General features: G+C 47.6%; 1 protein-coding gene across 4 annotated transcripts; it reads right to left on the bottom strand.

Moving 5' to 3' along the window:
* Positions 1-6: 6 nt before the first annotated feature.
* On the bottom strand, positions 7-26,226 carry LYRM9 (LYR motif containing 9). Of its 4 annotated transcripts, none has more exons than XM_027769059.1 (4): positions 26,095-26,226; positions 5,472-5,613; positions 3,480-3,572; positions 7-176 (listed from the first exon to the last, which is right to left on the bottom strand). In XM_027769059.1, exons 2-4 carry the CDS (start codon positions 5,595-5,597, stop codon positions 159-161), a joined length of 237 nt encoding a protein of 78 aa, XP_027624860.1. In that variant the 5' UTR covers positions 5,598-5,613; positions 26,095-26,226; the 3' UTR covers positions 7-158. The 4 variants fall into 4 exon arrangements, with proteins under 4 accessions (XP_027624860.1, XP_006170479.1, XP_006170480.1 ...); XM_006170417.3 differs by lacking the exon at positions 26,095-26,226 and adding an exon at positions 19,559-19,594 and having other exon boundaries at positions 5,472-5,616; XM_006170418.3 differs by lacking the exon at positions 26,095-26,226 and adding an exon at positions 16,402-16,488.
* Positions 26,227-26,557: the final 331 nt, after the last annotated feature.

The following is a 26,557-nucleotide window of genomic DNA, read 5'->3' as shown; positions in this document are numbered from 1 at the left end:
GTCCAAGCAGAGGTCAGCTTCTGTCTCCCCCGACTCTCGCTCTCTCGGTCAGCAAGGCCAGTGACTATCCCGCCGTGCTGCTGCTGCTGAGTTCCAGAAGGGCAGTGTCTCGGCTTTAAATGTCTTTAGGACAGATGAGCTTTTTGGGCCCTGGATTCTCAGTTTTGTTTTTTATACTGCAAGACAGAAAGATCAGAAGTGGGGAGGGAATGAGACAGGGAGGGGGACTCTGGAGAAATCTTGAGCCATGATCACCTGGGCCTCACCGGCTCCTGCAGGAGCTTCTCCGAGGTGGTGAGACCCAGCCAGGAGGCACTGGATGATCAACCTCCAGTTCACACCTGGACCCTCTTTCTCCTTTAATGGAAAAAGAAGCTGATGGAGCTGGGGAGGGAGGATAATAAGGAAACTGGGGGCATTAGAATTGAAAATTGTGGACACTCATCCTTCTCACTAAGCTGGGGGGTGGGGGGAATGAACTCTCTAAGTTCATGGAGGAAGAAAATCTCAAGTAGAAGACTCTCAGAAGCCAGCTAGTCCAACCTCTGAGTTTTAAAAAGTGAATCCTGAGGCCCAACTGCTGTGGTGCAATGGTAAAGTCAATGCCCTGCAAGGCTGGAAGCCATATGGCTGACTGTGGATTCTGGTCCCTGCGTCAGCCTGAAAATGTGCCAAGTGCTTGCACAGGAATCCAGGGTCCTCAGGAACTGGAGGGCTGGGAAAGGAATCGGGCATGAGGAACCCTGCTGTGTGTTCTCTCTTTCTCTCTCCTGGGCGCACGTGCACACACTCTATCATTAAAAAAACTAAAAAAATAAGGATCTAGAATCACACGTTGGCGATTTGGATTGAGAAGGAAGGACAGGGAGGTAGGGCACATGCCAGCTCTCCAGGTCATTCTAATACCAAAGTTTAAGGACCAGGGAGCCAATCTGCATTCCTAATTCACTCCCTTCCTCCACCAAAACAGATCTTTGAATGTCTCCTCCATAACCTTGCCTCAGTACAAATATTCCAAGAGACAGGGAGCTCACTCCCTTGAGACAGCTTCTGTCCTGAAACGTTACAACCCCACTGCCAGCTTCGGTACTATTCTAAGACTTTTCTTCCTTATGCCAAGTGACTGGAAGGGCTGCCCTGTCTTAGCTCACTCAGCACCATGAGGCAGAAATGTGCCTTTAAACATTAAGGATGACAGCCCCACCCACCCAGCAGAAAAATGAATGCAACCAGAAAGACTTCTAGAGGGAGGGAGCAGCCTGCTGGGGACTCCTCGGCACTGACCGTTCTCAATTGTGGAGCAAGGGTGGCCCCTAGTGGTCACAAGGATTACAGCCATCATCACCCCAGGTGGCGCTGGAAGCCAAGCACCTACTTTGTTCATGATCCAGTCAGCATCTTCAATAGCTCTTTTGATAATCTGCTGGATTCTCTCGGGGCTGTCTTCATCTGAGTGAACCTGGAAACTCTGGAAACATAAGCACAGAGGAAGATGCCCAGGCTAAATTCCAGGACCAGCAGCTCCAGTGCAGCATCACAAGTCTGGTGCGCGCTGCTGGGCACTTTCTCCTCAGCACCTCGCTCAGCCCTCCGGTGCAGAGCATCCTACTTAGAGAGGAGGAGGCAGAGGCTGGGAAATGCTAACTTGCTGCTAAGCAACAGCATCTGCATCCTATTTTACATGACCATAAGCCTAGTTGTCCTGCCACCAGAGCAGGGGTACAGAGGAAGACTGGACCCTGAGTTACTCCCAAATCAGGCAGGACCCAAAGGTTAATTGGCAGAGGGGGTCAAAGGGCAACCTCCTTTCCCTCTCTGCTTAACTTGCTCCTCACAAGAAGCTGACTGCACTAGGTGAGATCTCAGCCTGGCTTCAGGACAGGGGGGCGATAGGGCTTCTCTTGGGAAGCAGGGGAGGAGGAGAGGGGATGCAGCAGGGGGCAAATTGGGGAACTCCAGCCAGGCCCAGAGCAGAGCAAAGGCTTCTCTCTGCTCCTGACCCAATGCTGACCCTAGAGAAGCAATGTGAGAATCAGGCTGGCTCACTGGTACAGTGCTCAGGGCCCTTCAGAACAAACTGGGCCCTCCCTTCCCTGTCACTCCCAACCCCATGCATCCCCTACTCATCCTCAGGAGCCATCTCAAAAAGCCACCTCTGGGAAGCTCTCGCTGACTGCCCTGGACAGCTGCCTGCACCATGTTTCCACTCTCTGCTGCTACTTCCATTTATTAAAATTTCCATGTTATAGTTGTATAAATTTAGTTTTTAACTTTTTGTTTGAAAATGGTTTTTAACTTACAGAAAAGTTGCAAGAATTATACAAAGAATTTCCCACTAGGATTGGCAATGGCTAACATTTTACCACATTTGTCTTATCATTTTCTCATTTTTAATTTTTAAAAATTTTTATTGCTTGAGAGCACATGCATTCACCAGAGAGAGAGAGAGGAAGACAGCACCTCCCAGTGGCATGTGGCCACACTGCAATCCCTTCTCTATTTCTCCTGCCAGGATTTTGGGCAAGCATGCACGTGCAACTGGCTTGTTTTTTAAGCTGCTGGGGTTGGACTCAAACTGCAGTCAGCCATGGGGGCCATCTGGCTCCCTAACCACTGTACCACAAAGCTGGCCCTGTCATTCTTTCTTTGTATATAGGAGTTCTTTCCAAAAACATTTAAAAGTAAGTTACAGACATCATGCAGACATCTTACCCCTCTAAACACTTTTCTGTGTATTTCCCAACAATGAGCACATTCTCTTATTTAACTTTGGTACTCAAATTCAGAAAAATTAGCACTGATGCCATACTACTATCTAATCCACAGCCCATGTTCCAGTTTCATGCACTGCCCTATTAATGTCCTGTACAGCTGTTTTCGTTTTTCCTGGTAAGGATCCAGTCTGGGATAATGTTGTCACATCTCCCCTTTAATCCTGAGCAGTTCTTCTGCCTTTCTATGTGTTCTAAGACAGGACGTTTCTGATAAATATAGGCTAGTTAGTTCGCTGGTCCTTGTAAGGACCAGGGAGCCAATCTGCATTCCTAATTCACTCCCTTCCTCCACCAAAACAGATCTTTGAATGTCTCCTCCATAACCTTGCCTCAGTACAAATATTCCAAGAGACAGGGAGCTCACTCCCTTGAGACAGCTTCTGTCCTGAAACGTTACAACCCCACTGCCAGCTTCGGTACTATTCTAAGACTTTTCTTCCTTATGCCAAGTGACTGGAAGGGCTGCCCTGTCTTAGCTCACTCAGCACCATGAGGCAGAAATGTGCCTTTAAACATTAAGGATGACAGCCCCACCCACCCAGCAGAAAAATGAATGCAACCAGAAAGACTTCTAGAGGGAGGGAGCAGCCTGCTGGGGACTCCTCGGCACTGACCGTTCTCAATTGTGGAGCAAGGGTGGCCCCTAGTGGTCACAAGGATTACAGCCATCATCACCCCAGGTGGCGCTGGAAGCCAAGCACCTACTTTGTTCATGATCCAGTCAGCATCTTCAATAGCTCTTTTGATAATCTGCTGGATTCTCTCGGGGCTGTCTTCATCTGAGTGAACCTGGAAACTCTGGAAACATAAGCACAGAGGAAGATGCCCAGGCTAAATTCCAGGACCAGCAGCTCCAGTGCAGCATCACAAGTCTGGTGCGCGCTGCTGGGCACTTTCTCCTCAGCACCTCGCTCAGCCCTCCGGTGCAGAGCATCCTACTTAGAGAGGAGGAGGCAGAGGCTGGGAAATGCTAACTTGCTGCTAAGCAACAGCATCTGCATCCTATTTTACATGACCATAAGCCTAGTTGTCCTGCCACCAGAGCAGGGGTACAGAGGAAGACTGGACCCTGAGTTACTCCCAAATCAGGCAGGACCCAAAGGTTAATTGGCAGAGGGGGTCAAAGGGCAACCTCCTTTCCCTCTCTGCTTAACTTGCTCCTCACAAGAAGCTGACTGCACTAGGTGAGATCTCAGCCTGGCTTCAGGACAGGGGGGCGATAGGGCTTCTCTTGGGAAGCAGGGGAGGAGGAGAGGGGATGCAGCAGGGGGCAAATTGGGGAACTCCAGCCAGGCCCAGAGCAGAGCAAAGGCTTCTCTCTGCTCCTGACCCAATGCTGACCCTAGAGAAGCAATGTGAGAATCAGGCTGGCTCACTGGTACAGTGCTCAGGGCCCTTCAGAACAAACTGGGCCCTCCCTTCCCTGTCACTCCCAACCCCATGCATCCCCTACTCATCCTCAGGAGCCATCTCAAAAAGCCACCTCTGGGAAGCTCTCGCTGACTGCCCTGGACAGCTGCCTGCACCATGTTTCCACTCTCTGCTGCTACTTCCATTTATTAAAATTTCCATGTTATAGTTGTATAAATTTAGTTTTTAACTTTTTGTTTGAAAATGGTTTTTAACTTACAGAAAAGTTGCAAGAATTATACAAAGAATTTCCCACTAGGATTGGCAATGGCTAACATTTTACCACATTTGTCTTATCATTTTCTCATTTTTAATTTTTAAAAATTTTTATTGCTTGAGAGCACATGCATTCACCAGAGAGAGAGAGAGGAAGACAGCACCTCCCAGTGGCATGTGGCCACACTGCAATCCCTTCTCTATTTCTCCTGCCAGGATTTTGGGCAAGCATGCACGTGCAACTGGCTTGTTTTTTAAGCTGCTGGGGTTGGACTCAAACTGCAGTCAGCCATGGGGGCCATCTGGCTCCCTAACCACTGTACCACAAAGCTGGCCCTGTCATTCTTTCTTTGTATATAGGAGTTCTTTCCAAAAACATTTAAAAGTAAGTTACAGACATCATGCAGACATCTTACCCCTCTAAACACTTTTCTGTGTATTTCCCAACAATGAGCACATTCTCTTATTTAACTTTGGTACTCAAATTCAGAAAAATTAGCACTGATGCCATACTACTATCTAATCCACAGCCCATGTTCCAGTTTCATGCACTGCCCTATTAATGTCCTGTACAGCTGTTTTCGTTTTTCCTGGTAAGGATCCAGTCTGGGATAATGTTGTCACATCTCCCCTTTAATCCTGAGCAGTTCTTCTGCCTTTCTATGTGTTCTAAGACAGGACGTTTCTGATAAATATAGGCTAGTTAGTTCGCTGGTCCTTGGTTTGGGTTCATCTCATCTTTTCTCCTGATTAAGCCCAGGTTGGGCCCTTTAGGCAGGGATGGCTGTCAGATGATGCTCTGTCCCACACTTGTTCGACAGTCCCCTTAGGTGCCTTCCTCACACCCTGGCAGAGCTCGGGTGCAGGATGCTGGGCCCTGTTTCCTGGATAGAGAGGAGCTGGGCTGCACAGTGACCGTTTTCATGGCTCTTACTAAACTGTCTCCCCATCACTACCTGAAAGACTACTCCTGCGCCCTGGCCCTGGCCCTGGCCCTGGCCTCTGACCTCCCATCAACCCCCCACTAGAGGAAGTCCCTGCACCCCCAGACCCAGCATCCCCTGCTCCCACCTGCCTGACAGCATGTTTGTAATGCTCCTGGGTGCCTCTGGTTGGCAGCTGATGGCAACAGCGCAGCAAGTACCGGTAGAGTTGCCGCGGAGTCTGGACCAGCTCCGCCCCTGGTAACGGGGCCATCCGTGAGACCCTGTCCCTGGAAAACACAGAGTGTCACTTCTAAGGCATCTAGCCCTGGCCCCCAGGTCCCAGCACTTCTTGAAGCATGATTGATGCAGTGCAGAAACCAGGTCCTCCTCTTCCCCATCCCATGAAGCCCGCACCCGAGGCTGGAGCCTGGCGCTCCGTCCTGAAGAGACCTGGCCTCCAGCAGGCCTCCAAGGGCCAAGGGCAAGTGTGGAGGGAGGGGACACCTCATCCTGGCATTTCCTTCCGGAGCCCGACTAGAGGCAGTAGATGAAGAGGGCAGGGAAGTGGGAAGACCCTGAAAGGAAATCACAGAAACCAACTCTGATAGCCACCAGGCACATCCTCATGAGGGCACCAGGCCACAGGGGAGAGTGCCCAGAGGCCTAAGCCTCACTTCTCACAGTGTGGGCCTGGCCACCGGCACTGGCCGCATCACAAAAAGCTTGTCAGACACAGAGAGTCTCAGGCGCTACCCCAAACCCATGAGACAGACCTGCGTTCTCACGAGCTACCCAGGGATCCATATGCACACTGAAGTCTGAGAAGCACAATTCTAAGGGAGTCTGCATGAAGAAGCGGCCGCACACAGCACTGCCACGGTGCTCCCAGAGCCTGCGCCCAGGATTTCATCTTACTGACGTTATTAATAACAAGGAGCGCTTGCTATGTTCTAGTCGCTTTATTTAAGAAAACCAGACACACGGAGGCCTGGTAACTTGTCCGAGATATCACACAGCTGATAAAGGTAATGCTGGGATTTAAACCCAGGCAACACGGCTCCAGAGACCATATTAAAAAATAACAACACACAGCATTATGGAGGTGTAGCAGACACACATCAGTCATACAACTCGTTCAGTTCTGACATACGTCCACACTGAGAAACCACCATGTTCAATCCAGAGGGTGAATGTATCTGCCACCCCCAAAGTTTCCTGGTGCCTCTGTAATCCCTCCCTCCGGCCCTCCCCACTGTCCCTCCCCAAGCAACCACTGATCTGCTTTCTACCAATACGGATTCATTTGCATTTTCTAGAGCTCCGTATAAATAGAATTATACAGCATGCTCTCTTTTGTGTCTGCAGAGCCCATATTTTTAACCTTTGTATTATACTGGCTCTCTCCAAAGAACTCACACTCTAGTTTGACCTCCTTTTCTTTTTTAAGGTAACTCTGAGTCCAAATATTGAAAAATGGTAGATTCTGGGACCGGCAGGTGACATAGTGGTTGGGGCACTAGATTTCTACGTGGCCAACTATGGTTTGAATCCTGGACCTGGCGGCTTGCTTTCTTGCTTTCCCTGTCTTTCTCTTTCTGGTCAAATTAAAAAATAATAATAACAACAACAAATGGAATTAAAGAAATACGTTTTCTTTTAAACGGAAAATAATGGTAGGTTCTAGAACATAAGGATCTGATAAGCTTTCATTAAGTGCCTCCCAGCCCATAATCAGATACCTCTCTGCATTCACTGTCCTGTAGGCTCCTGCCTGAACCTCTGCCATGACATTGTGCCTGGTTTTCCTGACCCCAGCCTGTCACTCCCCAGTCTCCTCCACAAGGAGGCCGAATGAGCCTGGAACCAGTGTCCTGGGTAATCCCAGTCAGCCAATAGGAACTTCTCCCAAATCCCCCAAACTACCAAGTACCTGCCTCTTCAGTGCCTTTGCACACAGAGCGCCCTTTCCCACCCCATTCAGCTTTCAGGATCCAGCTCACTGACACTCTTGCAGGAAGCCCTTCCTGACTGCCCCTCCCTAGGAACAGAGGGAATCCTCTGTGCTCTGGGGCTGTGGTGGCCCGTTCATGCTGCTGTGGCCGTGCTGCCCACACTGGTGGTTTGCGCTGCTGTCACGCTTGGGGCGCTCCCTAGGCCACGTGCCGGCCCACCAAAGGCTTCATACACAGTTTACCGAACCGAACCAAACGGTTCCATTCTTACAGATTTCCCCTCCTTGAGAAAGAGGCTATACTCCAGATGAAGGAGCTAAAAACAGATTAAGTGACAGGCCTTGCTTTCAAAGTAACATTAAAAAGAGAAAGACAGCCACTACTCCCTCCCTAAAAAGAGGCGGCCAGACCACTAGGTCTATCAGCCCCTGGCACAAAGATCGGAAACTTCAGTAGCTGGTTTCAGAGGCTTATCAGGCCGCGTCAGCATATCTTCCCGGCAACTGCTAAGCTGGCCAACCCCTCCCAGTTCCTTGGCCCTTGCCCGGTCACTGGAGAAGATGCGGGTCTCTGTCCCCACTACCCTCTCTCCGTCCTGGGGACTCCTTCCCGGGTCTCAGCTCGAGGTCTGAGCGGGCCTCACCCAGGCCTGACCAATCAGAGATGGGCATCCACACGGGCACAGGGATTGGGTCACGGGTGGGCACGTGACAGAAGCTGGTCTAATCAGAGAAACGCTTTCACAGAGGCGCCCAGAAAGGGCTCCCTCTCTTTGCCACTAGGCCTGAGGCCGAGGACCAAATCCAGTGAAACCTTGCCCCTCGGAAAGCCTGAGGCTGCAGGCTCAGAGCCGAAGGCAGGGCTGAGACAACGAAAGAAACCAAGTCCGCAGATTTCACACACGAGCCCCAAAACCATCCCCCTGAAGGCAGACCCACTCCTAGACCTTCCAATGATCTGAGCCAAGTAATCGCTTCTTGCAAAGCTGCTTGGGTTGGTTTGGTCACTTGCAACACAGGAGACCTTACTGAGGGACGGATCCTGACCTCCCACGTGCTACTTCCGTTATGCGCTCTGATGGTTTCAGCTCTAAGGAAGACTCTAAACAAGGGCTGGGCTCCTCAAGTTCCTCCTGCTGGGAACTGCCACCTCGCTGGTCCCAGTAGCTACCTTTAGCCAACAGAGAAGAGCTCCATACCACGGTGGCCAAGAACCGCAAGGGTAACCAGAGAGGACATACCCCCCAAAGACCCCACCCTGTTGGGCAGACTCCACTGGCAGGCTTCCCCAAACTATATAAAGCGCTAATCAAATATTGTAAAATGCTAGTCGTGTGACAGATGGTTACCATCTGCAGTCCTCAAAATTAACATTTGGAAAGAGCACAACTTTGTTTCATTACTTAAAACCCAAGCAATACTTAGTAACCAACCCAGGGAGTATGGGCGGGAGATTATTTTCAGCTCAATTATAATACTTAGTCATTCTCAGTAATAACTAGTAGAGAATACATGTGTGGGTCCACTTAGAAGAGTTAAACTAAAAATGTTTTAATTTAATTTAAAGTGTGGGCTTGCTATTATTTAAGGGGCAATGAACCTACAGCACCATTGCTAAAACTACAGTCAAACCCTTTGGTCTGGGCAATGCATGCTTCCCTTAAACTACCTGCTGTCTGGACTGTGGCTGGACTGATCTTGGCCTCTCCCATCTCCTCCTGCCCCCAGCTCCCTCTCTAGGATGGCACTTCCATCTTCCCAGGCAACCAAAGTAAAATAATTACAGAGTCAGTCCAGGGCCTTCTATTTCCCTCAATCTTGTACCCTTGGTTTCTAAGTCCTATAAAATTCTACCTCTGAACATCCCCTCAAATAGCCCTCTCCTCTCTATTTCTCTTGGTTCAGACTTTGAGCACGCTCATGAGGACAGCTGCCACAGTCCCCTAGCTGGTCTCCCTGTCTTGCGATCCATTTCCCTCCAGTCTATTCTCCACCTAGTGACCAGAATGAACCTTTCCAAAACATAAATCTCAGGGTGTCCTACCCCTTCCTAAAACCTAAAACATCTTGTTAATTTTAGGACCCCTGCCACAGTCCCCTAGCTGGTCTCCCTGTCTTGCGATCCATTTCCCTCCAGTCTATTCTCCACCTAGTGACCAGAATGAACCTTTCCAAAACATAAATCTCAGGGTGTCCTACCCCTTCCTAAAACCTAAAACATCTTGTTAATTTTAGGAAAAGACAGGACACCCTGAGATGTATCAGTCCTCTCACCATTCACAGCAACATTTCCCAAAATATGAAATGATTTTAAGCAGTATACGGGCCAGCATCTTTTTTCTTATAATGCTTTTATAGTTAATAAGTAATGAGAAAAATACCCCATGATTTCAAAGGTATTATGGCTTAAAGCAGTTTTTTAAAAGAATTATCTAATTTTATTTATTCATTCATTTATTTTAATTTGACCAGAGAAAGACACAGAGAGAGAGAGAGAAAGAGAGAGAGAGAGAAAGAGAGAAAGGGAGAAAGCAAGCCACCACATCCAGGACTGGAACCGTGGTCGGCCATGTAGGAGTATCTAGCACCTTAACCACCAAGCCACCTGCTGGTCCCAACAGTATTTTTCCCCCCCAATGGGCAAAAATTTATCATTAATTTATAAAATAAATCAGGCTGGGCCAACAGGTGGCATAGTGACTAACATGCTGGATTCCCACATGGCCAACCATGGTTTGAGTCCCAGACCTGGTGGCTTGAAAATCATGCTGAGCATGTATGCATGTGTGCTCAAAATACCAAGAGGAGACTGGAGGAGAAGGGACTGCAGCATAGCCATTCCCCCAAAGGGTGATTTCTCACATTCCCTCTGTCTGTCTCTCTCTTTGGCAAGTGCATGTGCCTTATGGGAAAAATAAAATAAAATAAAATAAACTTAAAAAAATGTATCAGGCCACTCCATAGCCCAGTGGTTAGGGGAGCCAGATCCAACGTGGCCAATTGTGGTTCAAATCCCAGCCCTAGCAGCTCAAAACACACACTGGACATGTGTGCACGCATGCCCCAAATCCCAACAGGATGGAGAAATAGAGACAGGATTGCAGTGTGACCGTGCCCCATTGGGGGGGGGCGTGTTTTCTCTCTCCTCTCTTCTTTCTCTCTGTCCATCTCTCTGGTGAGTGCATCTCTGGCAATTTAAAAGAATGTATCAAACAAATAACAATGCAGCTGAACTGTGGAAATGGCAAAAATCTCGCAAGTGGTACTGAAGTTCAGAAAGCACTGGCCCACACTGCAAATCCAGACTCCTTTCTGTGGCCTACAAGCATGAAGCCTGGGAGCTGCCAGAGAATCAGGAGGACCTGATGTTCCAGTATGAAGGACATCCAGCAAGAGAAATCTCTCTCAAACTATTCGTCAGGCTTCTGAAAGATTGCCAAGACCCACTCACATTAAAAAGGACAATCAGGTTTATCAGTCTCCTGATTTAAATGATCATCTCACACCAATTAAATGCCCTTACCAAAACACCCAGAATAATGTTTGGCCAAAGATCTGGGTACCTCACAGCCAAATTAAGTTGGCATGTAATTTTAACCATTCCAGTATATGTTCAGTATCTGTCTGTTGAATGAATCTTCCTACTTTGGTCTACAATACCCTTCTGCTTCCTCCAGATTTCCTGACTCTTCCATACTCAGCACTGTAGTCTGGCATCTCCTCCTAGAAGCCCTCACCGAGCCAATACCCTGGGCATCATGTCAGTGGGAGGTCTCTGGTAGCCTCAGAACAGTTCCCGTCACCCCACATTACTCTAGTTCAGGCTTACTGGGATTGTGGGAAAGGTGTTCACCTACCCTCAGGCCCCATAAGTCAGTCCCCACACAGTGGTCACAGTACTTTGTCAGCTTCTTGTCTGACAATTTTCCCACTAAGTGATACCATTAACAATTACTAGTAGTTATTTTTCTCAGATACAATAATGATGTTGCAATTATGTGGGGAAATACTCTTAGTAGATGCAAGTGGAGGTATTTAGAGGTGATATATCATCAGGTCTGCAACTAATTTTTTTTTATTTTATTTGTTCATTCATTTATTTTAATTTGACCAGAAAGAGAGAGAGAGAACGTGAGAAAGCAAGCCATCAGGTCCAGAACTCAAACTGTGATTGGCCATGTGGGAGTGTCCAGCGCCTCAACCACCACACCACCTGCTGGTCCCCCTTTTCTTTAAAGAGGTTTTTACCATAGGGTGCATATGCTCACCAGAGAGAGAGAGAGAGTGAGAAGGAAAGTGAGAAATCATCCTCCACGAGGGATGGCCAAGCCACAATACCTTCTCCTCTATTCTCCTCCTGAGATTTTAGGCACACACGCACATGCACTCAGCCTGATTTTCAAGCCACTGGATCCAGAACTTGAGCTGCGGCTGGCCACGTGGAAGTCCAGCAATGTAGCCACTATGCAATCTGCTGGCCCCTGCAACTGACTTCCAAACAGTTCGTCAGACAGCACAGAGAAGACATCGAGTAAGAAAGATAAAGAAATGGGGCAAAATGTCTAGACTGCTCAGATGGCAAATGTTCCTAGCTCACAGACAAAAGGTACCTTAAACAGAACAGACCGGGCAGAGAATGCAGTCTGAGCTGCATTCCTTGAATTCCCAGGTCAGTCAGTGACAGTGCCACAGCCCGAGGAGCAGGGCGGGACACAGCTAAACTGCTTTCTCATTGGACAGATGGTTGAGAGTGACACCCACTAAGGGGGATGTGTGTCCAGAGGACAGGGAGTGGGATGTGCAGTTACTTTAACTTCTGTATATTTGGATTGTTTTGTTGTTTCTTTCAGGCAGAGTCTCACTGTGCTGGGATCCTCCTGCCTCAGAATCCTGATCAGCGGGGACCAGGCACATGCACTGAGCCCATCTTCTCAGGTTGGGCCAGGAATCACATGTGGGCCTCCCACGTGGTCCTAACCTGCAGATCAGCAGCAGCCAGCGCACACTCCTGCAGCTGAGCCATAACGTCTATATACTGGGAAAACGTTCATAAGAAAAAGTAACTTTAGGACTGTCCTTGTCCCGGGCCAACAGGTGGTATAGTGGTTAAGGTGCTGGACTGTCACATGGCCAATCGCAGGTCAAGTACCGGACCTGGCGGTTTGAAACTCATGCCATGTGTATGTGCATGTGTGCCTAAAATCCCAAGAGGAGAATGGAGAAGAGATTGTGGTGTAGACATACCCCTGAGAGGTGATTTCTCACTTTTCCCCTCTCTATCTCCAGTGAATGTGCACACCCTATGGCAAAAAAAACTTAAAAAAAATAATAATAATAATTTTTTAAAAAAAGATCTGTCCCTGGCCAGGAGTCTTGTAGCTTTTCTCCCTCAGTATGTTCCCTACTGACAGGGAACTCAGGACTCCGTGCTCACTCTGCTTTTTAGAAAGTCCTCCAGTTGTGTCTGCTCATTGGCTTGAGCTCTGCCTTTCAGGGCTGAGGCTCCCCCCAATCCCCAAGTCCAGTTTTTTATTATTTCCAGTAGACTGCACCAGCCCCTCCACCATCTTATTTCCAACACATCTATCCTGAAGGCTTCCCCAAGGCTCCTCCAGCCCATTCCATCCCGTGTCCTCTGGACACATTATCGTCCCTCATCTCTCATTATGGATGTCGCTCTTAACCACACTGCCCAGTGGGGAACAGCTGGCTATGTCCTGACCAGCTCCCATACCGTAGTCACCTCCTTCGACCAGGGAATTCAAAGAACGCAGAACTGTACTCTCTGTTCAGGCCCTCACGTGGTCTTGACATTTGGCTCAAAGTCACCTTTTTTCCCCATGAACTATTCAAGGGAGAAAACTACCCTTCTGTTTCCCCATCTCGTATTTTGTTAGTTCAATCCAACGTCACAATCTGCCACAATCTCCAAAGGGCCTGACTCTGTTATCAAATCCAATCTATTCAACACAAGAAAGCACAGAAACAAGCACATACCGGGCACGAACAGGGAACAGAGAGAGCGATGGACTCTCTCTTCTAAGCGTCAGTCATCCAGGCAAAGCCACTGTAAACATCTAGCACGTGTACGACTCTAGATTCAGTCTGGGCCCACAGAGGTGACCGGTCTAACGTCCCTAGCTCTTCCACCTGGAGCCTTCTGCAAAGCTGACAGCATGTCTCATGACTTAGCACTCAGAGCGTGATTGGTACATGCCAAGCATGAGAGCTTTTTCATATGCTGTCTCATCCAATCCTCACATTATAGGTTGAGCTCCATTTTCCAGAAGAGGAAACTGAGACCCTGAGAGGTTAAGTAACTTGCCACAGGCCACGGCTAGTACATAGTAGGGACAGGAAACAAAGCCAGAGCTACAGTCATATGTCCCTTAACAACAAGAAGACATTCTGATAGACAATCAGACAATGCTGCTGTGTGGACATCATGTACACTTACACAAACCTCCAAGGGGTCTCCTACGACACAGCTGGGCTGTATGGCACAGCCTCTATGCTCCTTGGGGTACTACCACCGTATATGCAGTCCATCATTGACCAAAATGCCATTATGTGCTGCAGAGGATGGCTTAGCCCTTACCTGCTCCATACCACCACCCGCTATGTCTACATCCAAACCATCCATAAAAATGCTGACCAGGGCCAGACAGTGGCACAGTAATAAAATGGGATTCTCTGCAAGGCACTCCTACATGGAAGGTCCCCGGCTGAGGCCTGGAGGGATCCCTGAGTATGCTGAGCACAACATGTGCTTGTGATATGGGGGGCTAGCTACAGGCTGAGGTGGGATCACTTCATCGAAGACCCTGATTGGGATACTATCTCCGTCTCCCTTTCTAGTCTCTCTCACTCATGGAAGAAATAAATTTAAAAATAAAAAGATAGAGGCCAGCAAGTGGTGTAGTGGGGAAGACACTGGACTCCCACATGGTGGACCACAGTTTGAGTCCCAGACCCAATAGCTACAAACTCATGCTGAGTGCATATGCATACGTGCCCAAAATCCCAAAAGGAGAATGAAGGAGAAGGGATTGTGGCATGGCCATCCCCCTGGGGCGTGATTTCTCACTTCCTGTCTCTGTCTCTCCAGCAAGTGCATGTACCTTATAGCAAAAATCTTAAATAAATAAATACTGACCAGATCACAGCAAAGGACCCCACAGAGAACTCTCCCAGAGCTCACGCACCACAGACTCATGCTCCGTGATTTTCAGAAACCCCAGGAAATCTCTTGTTCCCCTTATATATAGATGGGAGAAAAAAGTCACAAGGCTGACGTCAACCACACAGACAAAGAAAAGGTACAACTAGGTAAAAGAAAAAAAAAAAAAAAAAAAAAAAAAAAAAAGCACTTAGGAAATCAAGAGAATATGATAGAATAAAAGAAGAGAGAGAAAAACGAAGCCACAAAAGGAATTTCCGGGGAGCCACTGGTATCACTGGCACAGATGTTGAGAGACAGGCCTACAGTCTCATTTAACTGGCTGTCCATTTTCCTAGCCTGTATCCCGACAAGGAGCACCTAAAAATAAGTGGACAAGTCATATATTTAAAAAGAAAAAGAAGAATGGAACTGCGGAAAATAACCAAAAATTATGCCCTATTGAGCACTGATACAAGCTAAATTAAGCCAGCACAGGCCATTTTTAACACATGCAATTATTCTTCCTGATAGGGAAGGTCGCAAAATAGGAATGGAGTGGATTTGGCCCTCCCCTTCTCCCAGGGCTCCATCTTGCAAGTACAAATTCTCCCAAGCTAGAAATAGGGCAGCAATCCTTGCCTTCCCAATCCCTCCCCTCCATAGTCAGGGCTCGCAAGTCCCCTCTACCCCCAGCCCAAGGCCCCGTAATTTCCAGTGGCACCACCTTGGTTCCCAGCAATATGCCCCTGCCTTGCTCGGACTGTGTGAATACCTCCTCATCAGTCTCTCTCCTCCCAGTCCAATCCCCATAGTGCCAAGGGCACGCCCTAGAGACACACCCTGTTACTCCCCTTCTTCAAGGCTTCCATGGAGACTTTGTCACCCGCTGCCTTCCAAACTCTGTTCCGACTTCTCGCATCGACTTCATCTTTTACCATCTTTTACACATTTTCTGCATTTTAGCAACACACTGAACATGGAAGTTAAGTTCAGGGACTTTGGGATCAGACAGTCTGGGTTCAAATCTTGGCTCCCTTGCTTGGCAGTTGGGGGATCCTAGGCAAGTTTCTTGACTTCTATCTCAAAGTCTGTTTCTCACCTGTCGATGGGGAACCTATGTAGTACTTGCTTCCTAGAACTGTTCTAAGGATAAGACGATGCTACTGTACCACTTAGCACAGCACCTGACAGCTTACCACTCATTATTATTAGCAATACCACCTCCGAAATGGGCTGTGCTCTTCAACTTCTCTCACTGCCCCCCTCCTTGTTCTTCAGCTGTCTCAAGAATTCCTCTGCTTGGGCCCAGCAGATGGCATGGTAGACAGTGCTGGACTCCCACATGGCTGACTGTAGTTCGAGTCCCAGACCTGGCAGCTTGCTTTCTCACTTTCTCTCTCTCTCATCAAATTAAAATAAATAATTAAATTAAGTTAAATAAAATAATTCTAAAAATTAAAAAAGAACTCCTATGCAGGCCCAGCCCCATAGCCTGGTAGTTAAAGGCATCAGATTCTACATGGCTGACCATGCTTCAAATCCTGGCCCTGGTTTGAAAAACACACCAGGCGTGAGTATGTGCATGTCTCAGGTCCCAACAGGATGGAGAAATGGAGAAGAGACTCTGATGTGACCATGCCCCAGTGGAGTGGACTTTCTGCCTCTCACCCTGTCTCTCCCCTGGCAAGCACACACATCCTCTGATAATTAAAAAACAAGATTCCTTTTCATCCTTAAAGACCACTTCCATTGTCACCTCCTTGAAGCTTTCACACGCTTTTACAATGTCATCACACCGTTCACATAATAATGTGATACGAGAATATACACATTTTTGGAGACAAACAACCCTAGTTTAGAAGCTTGCCTCTGCCATCTACTAGCTGTGGGATTTGGGGTAACTTGCTTCACTTCTCTAAGTTTCTGCTTCGTCTGTTGTAAGCTGGAGAACAGAATACCTACCTCAGGGGATCTGTAAAGATCAAGCTGGCCAACACGCGGAAAGTGCTTCACACAGGGCTGGCGCATCTGAGGTGCTTGCACGCAGCTTCCTCTTTCCTACCTCCCCTGGCTATCTGTGTTCCTCACCGCCTAGAAGTTTCAGGACAGAGACTATACTGTTATGAGTCAACAGTGCCTGGACCGTAACATTAGTTCAATGAACGTTTACTGACTTCCACTTACCAGAGAGGAAAATAAGGCCAGGAAGAAAGTGAGTGTCCTAAAGACACAAAGCCGCAGGTGGCGGAGCCTGGTCTCAAAGTCAGGTCCTTTGGCTCTGAATTCTCTGCTCTTTCTACAACACCAAAGGCTAAGGAGCCACCCTGAACACAAGTATCAGCTCATTCCACTCTGAGCCTTTGCCAGTTCAAAGGGAAGCTGGTAAGCTATCCCAGACAAAGCAAACCCAAAACTATGCAACGTGCGGACAGGTTGGGCTCCTCAGAGCACAGTAACTAGCAACCTGAAGGGAATCGTTCTGGGGTTAGGCTTCTTTGTGCTACAATCTCCGACACGTGGGCACTACACACCGCCCTGCTTTGAGGGTGACAGATGGAAACTCAGAGGCCAAACAGCTGTGCAGCGGTTAAATACAACACTCTGTGAAGCTGACCTATGTGGCAGGTGTGTGTCTGAAGACCTCTGAGTACTCCAAGCATGCCAATCCCCAGGATTCAGGGCTAGCTGAGGCTGGGCTATGGCATCAAGACTGCTGAAGCCTAGCCTGGGTGGCACAATCCACAGTGTGCTGGATTGCAATGCTGGAAGCCACATGGCTGACTATGGGTTTGGATCCCTGGATCAGCCTAAAAACACACCCAGTCCATGCACAGGTACCCAAGATCCTGAGAACTGGAGTGCTGGGAAAAAGGGACTATAGGAGACAAGGCCCCATCAAAGGTGCTTTCCTTCTCTCTCTTTGTCTCATACACATGCAGGAGCTATTTACCATCAAAAAAGAAGGAAAGAAAGAGAAAGAAAAAGGATGCCAGTCGGGGGTGCTGTCTCTCTCTGATTCATTTGCTCATGGAATAAACTGAAAGGAGGAAAAAAAGGGTCACTGACCTGAGTACTTCACAGGGGTTAATCCACAGTACTACTACTAGCCCCACTTTACAGAGGAAAAAGACTGAGGCTCAAGGCCACGTATAGCTCCATGAGAGCCACAGATGGGCTTTGCACCCACTTCCGGCTCCTTCTGCACCACCTGGTGCTCGCCTGAGATGACCCCTGAGCTGACAGCTCCTGGTTTCTCCCTCCCTCCCATGGCCTCCTCCCTCTGGCCTCCTCACCTCCTTCACCTACCCCCCCCCCCCCCCCCCCTTTCCACACGGCTCACTCCCCCAGGTACCCGAGTCTAATTCATTAGGCCTTCTCTGACCACATGACAGTCCCTTCCCTCACTCTTCCAGGTAGTCTTTTTGTCACTCTTCACATTCTGCAGTTTGTCTATATGCCCCCCACCCCAGGACATAAGCCCCACCTAAGGAGCTCACTCATGGCTGTAACCCCAGTATGGTGCGGGGCCTGTGAGATGAAACATCAAGGTGAGCACCATCAGGTCCGGGTGCTAGATATGCAGACTCCAGCAAGGCGGCCTCTAGTCCCATAGAGCGCACATACTAACAGGAGGAGGTGACACAAACCAAACTGAGCAACAAAAAGAAAACAAAAACCAATTACTCAGCACTCAGTTATTGAATACTAAGAAGTGGTATTCAGTTCCTTGAGAGTCCCTCATCCATTTAAGAATCAAAGGTGGTTTCTTGGAAAAGGAACATTAAGTCTTTTTTTTTCTTTTTTTTGGAGAGGTTTTTGCTATAGGGAGCGTGCACTTGCCAGAGAGACAGAGATAGAGAAACAGAAAGCGAGAAATCACCCCCCGGGGGGATGGTCACGCCGCAATCCCTTCTCCTCCATTCTCCTCCATTCTCCTCTCGGGATCTTGGGCACACATGCACATGCGCCCAGCGTGAGTTTAAGCCACCGGGTCCAGGATTCGAACCGCAGTCAACTACTACATGGGAGTTCAGCAACATAGCCATTATTCTAATTGCTGGTCCCGGAAAAGGAATATTAAATCTAAGGACTGAAGGTCTGGCAGGATTTGGCTGGGCAGAGGCAGAGAGACAGCCTGTGGCCTGCATCAAGGCCCAGGGGAAGGAGGGATTGCTAGGCCCACAGGGATGCCAGAACACAGCCAAGAGCAAAGAAGATGCTGTCCAAGACAGGATCAGACTTAGAAGGGCCTGCCAGGTGGTGCTGAAGAGTGAAGATCAGTCCTAAGGCCATCAACTGACAAGTGGGTAAACAAAACATGGTACCTCATGCAATGGAATATTACTCTGCAGTGAAATGAGGTACTGGCACTTCCTGCCACGTGGGTGAACCTCGAAAACATCATGCTAAGCGCATGGAGCCAGTCACATGGGACTACATAATGCATGTCTCTATTTACATGAAATGTGCAGAAGAGGCAGATCTATAGACAGAAAAGTGTAGTGGTTGCCAAGGGCTGTGAGTGGTGATGGGACATTGAGATTGGGGTGGAGGTGGGGGCAAGGAGGGGGGGAGTGACAGCTAAAGTGTTTCTTTTTTGGGTAATGACAACATTGTAAAATTGTGATGGATATACAATGTAAACATACTAAAAAGACACTGATCTGTGCACGTGAAATGGGTGAATTGTATGCTACGTCTTTATAACTCAATAAAACGTACTTGAAAGCAACAGAACACCAATCAAGATTCATCCTAAAAGGTTTCAGCCACGGAGCTACTTGTGCTGCTACGCAGCAGTATCAATCAAAATGTCAAGGTTACTGCAGGTATCGGGGTACTCTGGGCTGATGGCGTCTCCATTTAAAAACCAGGCAAACAGAATGTCACCAGAGGTGCGTGCTGGGCAACCCACGGGCATTTTCAGCAGTGGGCCCCGCGTCCTCGCTCAGCGCCGGCGGTCTGGAGACCCCTGGGCTCTCTCCAGCCCCCACACTTCCCCCTCGCGTCCCCGGCCTTCTCTGCTCCCTCGAACCTCGCCCCCGCCCCCGGCGAGGCCTGCGACAGGCCCGGGTGCTCCGGGGGCCGCGTTCCGGTGCACCTCCCGCGGCCCCCCCCCCCTCCACCGCCGACGCCAACCCCGAACGCCGCAGTGGCGGCGGGGACGAGTGCGCCTGCGCCTCGCGAGCACCGCCCCCGCCCGGCGACTGCGCGCCGAGCGCCCTCTGCCGGCAGCGCGCGGGACTCGCCGTCCTACTGGGTGTGTGATCCTGGTCCCACCCCACCCAGTTTGAAAAAGAAAGCTGTCCCGCTCTTCACAGACGTTTTTACCTCCAACACCCACCCTTTTTTTTTCACTGTTGTCACCCCGGGTATGAGCCCTGACGTCAAGCTCCCCCCCATGTTCCTGAATACACGGATTGTGCTAAAAGATTAAGGGTGTTCAAGGTCTGTGAAAAAGCTCGCTGGAGGACTTTCCGAAACCTCTCGTGTTGATGATGGGAATTATGTTTGGATGGGAATTTGCGCTTTGAGTCATTTCATCAAATTACAGTCCCGTAACACCTGTCAAAAGAATAAATATGACAGTAATAGGCATGCTTCCTTTCAGACCCATGTATAATTATAATTGAGGGAAAGAATACAGAATTTAAACTCAGAGCTACTGCCAGTATCATTCTTTGAAAATGAAATAATGCTGTTTTATTAAATGGGCTCTCCCCACTCTCTAATGTTTAAAGCTAGAGTGCTTCTCTGAATTGATTTAAATACAAGTTTTATATCCTGAAAGAAATCAAGATGAGTCTTTATCTTAAGACAAACTCGCTGTTCAACGATGCCTCGGCTCTTTCCTTCAGCTGATGTCTAAAAGGAAGTTAGGTCGTGAGTGAATAACACTGCTTCTGTTCACGTGTCTCTTCTCTAGGGCTTTTTAAACCTGTATGTAATGAAAAGGCCAATTTCTTTACGCAGACTTCGTGTGCAGTTGATTTAACAGGACAACTTCTTACCTTTTTTTTTTTTTTTTCTTTTTCATTCTTCTTCATCATCATCATCTTTTTTAAAGGAAAATATGGCTCCCTGGTGGCACCTGGAACTCTCTTTCTTTCTCTCTTTCTCCTCTTAGGATAAGAGAAGCAGGGGCCTTTTCTCAGCAGAAGTGTTTATTAGGCTTTTTCTTCTTTGCCTTTTTCCTGTCTTTAGAGTTGTTTCCCTTTACCTCGAATACCAGACTTCCTCCAGATCAGATGGGGGGAGGTTCCTCCCCTAAAATAGTCACATAATTGCCTTCATTTATTTTCAATGTGTAGACTTAGAGCAAATCTATCTGAAAGATATGATTGTACCCTCATAAATCAGCCCTCTTATTTACACATGCATAATCGGGCCATCATTAGGGCAGATCCAATCAATAAATCATTAAGCTTTTAGAGCCCTTATTAGGAACGATCTGCAGTAACATCAGCCACTCCTAGGTTCAGCCGTAGGATCGCTTCATAATTTTAAGAAATTTCACAGTCTGTCCTCTAGTCCAAGCCCCTTTTGTTCCTAGATCGCCGTGTTCCTGCATCCGAAGCATCGTTCTAATACCTAGGTCTCATAAAATATTCAAGATGCAAGCTGTTCACTTTACCTCCGAAAGACTCCACCTTCAGAATGACTTGTGCCTCTTCTGTCTTTACGAACACAAGATTTTACCTTTCCCAAGAATTCCTTGTAACCATCCAAACACCAAGAAAAAAATTACTAACTCAAAGTAGAAGAAATGTGGATGGTAAGCTCCAATTTCTTTCAAATCACAATGAAAACCAAACATTCGTGAAATGACACCGGGCTCATAATCTCATGAAAACCCAAGCATTCTGACCATGTCATTTTCCTTTCCACTGAAATTGTAGCAGCTGAACACCCTCCTGTCAGACAGTGCACGCTATTTACAGATAAACAGAATTGAAAGACTTTTTTCCTTAAGAAATTTGTCTTAACCAAGGGTTGACTGTCCAGGGGGCACATTCTCATAGGGGAGTTTATCGACTTTCTTAAGAAACGCATTGCTATATTCTCTCTTGATTTCTGACACTATGTCATTAAGCCTGACAACTGCAGATTTGTAACAAATATTTGTAGCGAAAGATATGAGAAGTCCTGATGCTTCCAGTTTAAACCTGCTTTTAAATTTCAAAAAGAAATGATCCATTTGCACCCTCTGATTAAATCAGGTTATTGTCTCGAAGGTTGACCATGTAAATAATTCAAATTAATTCATCAGAATACAATAGGTTTAATAAGCATAATAAACACTTGGGAGAAAATACTTAGGACCCTGCGTCTGCCTTTGCGCTCACTCCCCATTATCTCAGATTTCCCTGAGAACAGAACGAGTGGTACCACGTTGTTCTCTTCTATTCAAAATATGCAAAATTGCTATTTACCAGTTTGCAATTTGCATGTCTCACATCCTGCCAGAATACAGGGTGAGGGGCATGGGGTGACGGGTGAATGTGCCAAAAGAGGACACCAGGGTGAAAATGGAAAACTTCTCCACCCCTAGGGTGTTGCAAAACACAACCCTCACTGAAGACTCAAGATTTGTTTAAAAGACAATGAAAATATTGGGTATAAAGGTTACGTGGAATCTTTTTCTTTAATTGCTGGGTGGAAGAAGGGGATGAGCAAGGATTTCAAGATTTTTATAAAAAGGAGGACAAGGGGGGAAAGGGGACGTTGTGACTATTTACAACATACCCTTGGAGAGTAATTACCGGCTGGGTTTTCGCCTTCCTGGTCCTGTCTCTCTGCAGTGCCATAAATCTGACCTCGCTGACTGGCATAAGTCATTCTCTATTTCTGGTGTATTCTCTAGTAATTCACTCACGGTGACCACACGCAAGACCACACGGGTGATCAGCCGGGTGCCATTTCTGAACGCATCTCCACTTTTTCATCTTTGGCAAATATGTGCACTGAGTCATGGTTTCAGATTGTAAATACCATGTGCACATGAACACACCATTTCCGGTATGGATTATACTGGGGATGGAATTTTTCCCAGAGAAAGCACAAATGCATTCTGGATGCAAATATGGCAATGTTACCCAAAGAGTAAATGCCCTTGGGAATATTTTTCTTTCTGGATAGTGTTTGATTAAAGATCCACCTTAAAGTGACCTGTTCTCAGGAACCAGCAGTTAGCGTAAAGGCTATGTCACTGGACTCCCATGTAGCTGACTGTGGTTCAAGTCCCAGACCCGGTGGCTTAAACTCACGCTGGGCGCGTGTGCGTGCGTGCCCAAGATCCTGAGAGGAGAGTGGATGAGAAGGGGTTGCAGGGTGGCCATCCCCCCTGGGGGGTGATTTCTCGCTTTCTATCTCTCTGTCTCTCTCTGTCTTTCTGGCAAGCGCACGTGCCCTATAGCAAAAATATCTAAAAAAAAAAAAAGACCTGTTCACAGGGTGTAATTCTGTTTCCACTGACTACATCGGCAATTTTAAGATGGCCACAGATAAGAATTAAATGTCACGGTTAATAGAAATGGAGATTGTAAGAAATAATTAACTTTATAAATAGGTTCATTTGAAGGAATTGGAAAGACATAGAGGGAAAGACGGGAAGAAGGGAGAGAGAAGAGAGAAAAAAAAGAGAAAATGGGAAAAATAAGGGAGAGGGCCAGCCAGTGGAAGGTGACTGGAACCCACATGGCCAACTGAACAGTTGAGTCCCAGACCCAGCAACTTGAAAACCATGCTGGTGGGCACATTGGCCCACTAAATTTGGAGGGAAAGGGAAAAAAGAGAGGCAACCTGAAAGAAAGGAAGCCATTATTCAACTTGGCCAGGAAGCAGGGCGCTCTGGTCAATCAGATAGGTGATTAATAATTACCTTCCACTTCAGTAAACATTAGCCAAGAGCCTTCCATGTGCAACACTCCACACAACAGAGGCCTTTGAACTCCATTCCCCCTACATGGGCCTTCCTGTCCTGCTCTACAGCTTGTTAGAGGCATTTCATGTGTTTTGCTTTTGTTTCTGCTTTGTTTCGCCAGAGGCCACATGCACTCCCCCAAGAGGAGAGAGCACCTGCCACTGGACATGGTCACGCTGCAATCCCTCTCCTCCATCTCTCTCTCCCTTCAGGATTTCGGGCATGCATGCACATGTACCCAGCATGTTTTTCAAGCCGGCAGATCAGGACTCAAACTGCGCTGCCAGTCATGTGGGATCCAGCTGCTGCAACCACTCATACCTCAGTTCAGTTGGGTTTCCTCTGCAAAGTCATGAAACAAGGATTTGAGAGCAAGTGGTTTATTGGGAAGGTGATTCTAGAAAAACCCAGGTAAGGGAGAGGGAGTGAGGCAGGGAAAGGAAGGCAGCCTTAAAGAGAGTCTTGTCAAGCAAGTTACCACCATGGCCCTCCGACCTTCATCCTGCTGGGAGCCAGAGAGGCCCACACACCTCGGTTACCCCACCCTGACATAGTCACACACTGATTCCTTTTATAATAGTTACCACGTTCAGTGCTTTCAGGGGCGTTCATTCCCTGGGACTTCTGGCCTGCCATGCTCTCTGGCAAAGAGATGCCAACGCTGGTAGTTGGAAATCAGCTGAGTGTGCTGTGGCAGTGAGGCTCAAGGGGCTGTGGGTGGGGCTCTGACAGTTACATTCACGTGTACTTTTACATGTAATACGTACGTGCATGAGTATGCATGTACATGTAGATAGAGATACCTCTGTAGAATTGTATCAGTCCTATCTGTCTCCCCATTAGAGTCCCATGAGAACAGGGACCGAGTAGCAGAGCCTCTCTCAATGCCTGTGCCTCATTCCCTGTGGTTCACCCTTGAAATCACTCCCACCAACACCCTCGACTCCAATTCTTCTTGCCCTCTGTCACACTCCTTCTGGATGAACCTACCATCTTCCTCTGACCTACCCCCAAGCAGATTAATGTCGAGGAAATTATGCAACAGAGCGGATAGATTTTACTTTAAGTGTATGATCCAAACCTTACAGGCATACTGGATACTGCCAGAGAAGAAAATGACTGCTTCTCAAAACTCCCACACCCCACCTCCACCCTCACTCTCAGCTGATGACCTCACTGAAAACAGTCACCAGCAGACAAGAACTTCCTCTTCTTATCCCTCTCCTGCTTTCCTGCTCCACTGAGAAAGGTTTCCTTCTGCCTTTGAAAAGCCAAGCCCCCTGCTGGTTTTCAAGATTCTGTCCCTTCTTGGTTCCTAAAATCTTTGCTCATATGATTACCCCTTCTCTCCTGGTTCATTAACCTCCCATCTTCACTTGTTCATTCAAAGCAACGTGCCCAACTGGTCCAAGCCCTTGCTACTCAAAATGTGATTTTTCAGACTAGCAACACCAGGACTCTTTTATTCTGGACCTGCAGAATCAGAATCTGCATTTTAATAAGATCCCTACATGGTTCCTAGAAACATTAACGTTTGACGAGTTCTGAGCTAGAGGTTCCTGTTAAAAAAAAAAAACGAAACACACACACACACATACACACACACACACACACACACACACACACACACATACACCACGGGGCTCCATATCCCCCATCAGATAAATTTCTATTTCTCTTTCTCCCATCATAGCCAAGCTTGTCTCCATTCATGCAACAAATATGACTAGAATATCTACCAGGTACCAAAGTCTTGTAGGTTCTGGAGGACAGAAAAAAATAAAGCATACAAATAAAAGAAAAAGTTCATGGGAAAGGCCGGCCACTGTGGCACAGCAGAAACACTAGTGCCCTGCAGTGCTGTTGAGATCTCAGCCTGAAAAATTCACGCCAGGTAAATAGGGGCCCAGAATCCTGAGCAGCAAGAGGGCTTGGGAAGTGGGATCATAGCGTGGCAAGGCCCTAACAAGGGTGCTTTGGGGGTTGTCTCCGTGGTGCGGCAGTAATGTGCTACTCAAGAGAGCTGTAATGTGCTACTCAAGAGAAGCCAGGTTGCCCATGGTGCCCGCTGTTTGAATTTCTGACTTGGATGGCCTGAAACACTAGGCTCACATGTAAGCCCTAGGATCCAAGGGACTGGATTTAGGGGATCATGGTTTGGCAGGACCCTGTGGAGGGTGCTGTCTCTCTCTTTCTCACTCTCATGTGATCTACAAGCTTTCTATTATAACAAAGAAAGTTAAGGGGCCAGCAGGTAGCATGGTGGTTGAGGCACTGGATTCCCACATGGCTGACCGCGGTTCAAGTCCCAGACCTGGCAACCTGAAAATCACAACAAATAAATAGATAAGTACATAAATAAATGTTTAAAAAAGAAGAAAGTGAGTAAATGAGAAATGCGTATTATGAAAGAACTATGCATGGGTTTCAAAAAATGTTTGCACCAAAATAAACTCAAATTTTAGTTCCATTTTTCTGCAAACTTTTTGAAGTCTCCGCTTGTATATGATCACTGTGAATGTGTAGTATCCTAGGGCAGAGAAAGGGAATCAAGAAAGAAAGAAGACATGATCAGGTCCTAAATAGGGGCTTGGCAGAGAAATAAAATGTGGTCATGTGCTCATCACCAGGTGGCTACTTTAGATCAATCCAAAGAGGTGACTTTAAACTGACATCTAAATGACAAGGAGTTTCCACCAGGTTGTCTCACTTCCTCACACTGGCCCACTTACCCTTCAGCTGGTACAGCCGGCCTCCATCTTCACGGCACTGAAACAACTTTGCAAGATTTCCAGTGGCTTCCACGTTGTCCTAAGTAACAGCGCCTTTTCTGTCCTTAACTTCCTCGACTTTCGGCCATCCTTCTTGAAACATTACAAATTAAGTTAGTCAACTAATTAATCTTTTGTTAGCAATATATTGTTCAATGTTAGCTCTTGTTTTTTTGTTTGTTTGTTTGTTTGTTTGTTTTTGTTTTTGTTTTGTTTTTAAAGGAAGAAAGAAATATTTTTCTGGGATGAGAGAAGAAAAGCAAGAGGAAGGAGGTAAATGGGAAGGAGACTGGGGCCCACCAGTGGTAGTTAAGGCAGCTGGAATCCACATGGCCGACTGTGTAGTTCGAGTCTCAGACCCAGCAGCTTGAAAAACACACCAGGCACAGGTGCTTGCGTGCCCCAAATCTCTCTTTCTCTCCCT

Source organism: Tupaia chinensis, unplaced genomic scaffold, assembly GCF_000334495.1.
Source record: "Tupaia chinensis unplaced genomic scaffold, TupChi_1.0 Scaffold148350_1, whole genome shotgun sequence".
NCBI classification, from domain to species: domain Eukaryota; kingdom Metazoa; phylum Chordata; class Mammalia; order Scandentia; family Tupaiidae; genus Tupaia; species Tupaia belangeri.
Note: the sequence above shows the minus strand (reverse complement) of the source record. Positions and strands in the feature narration are given on the sequence as shown.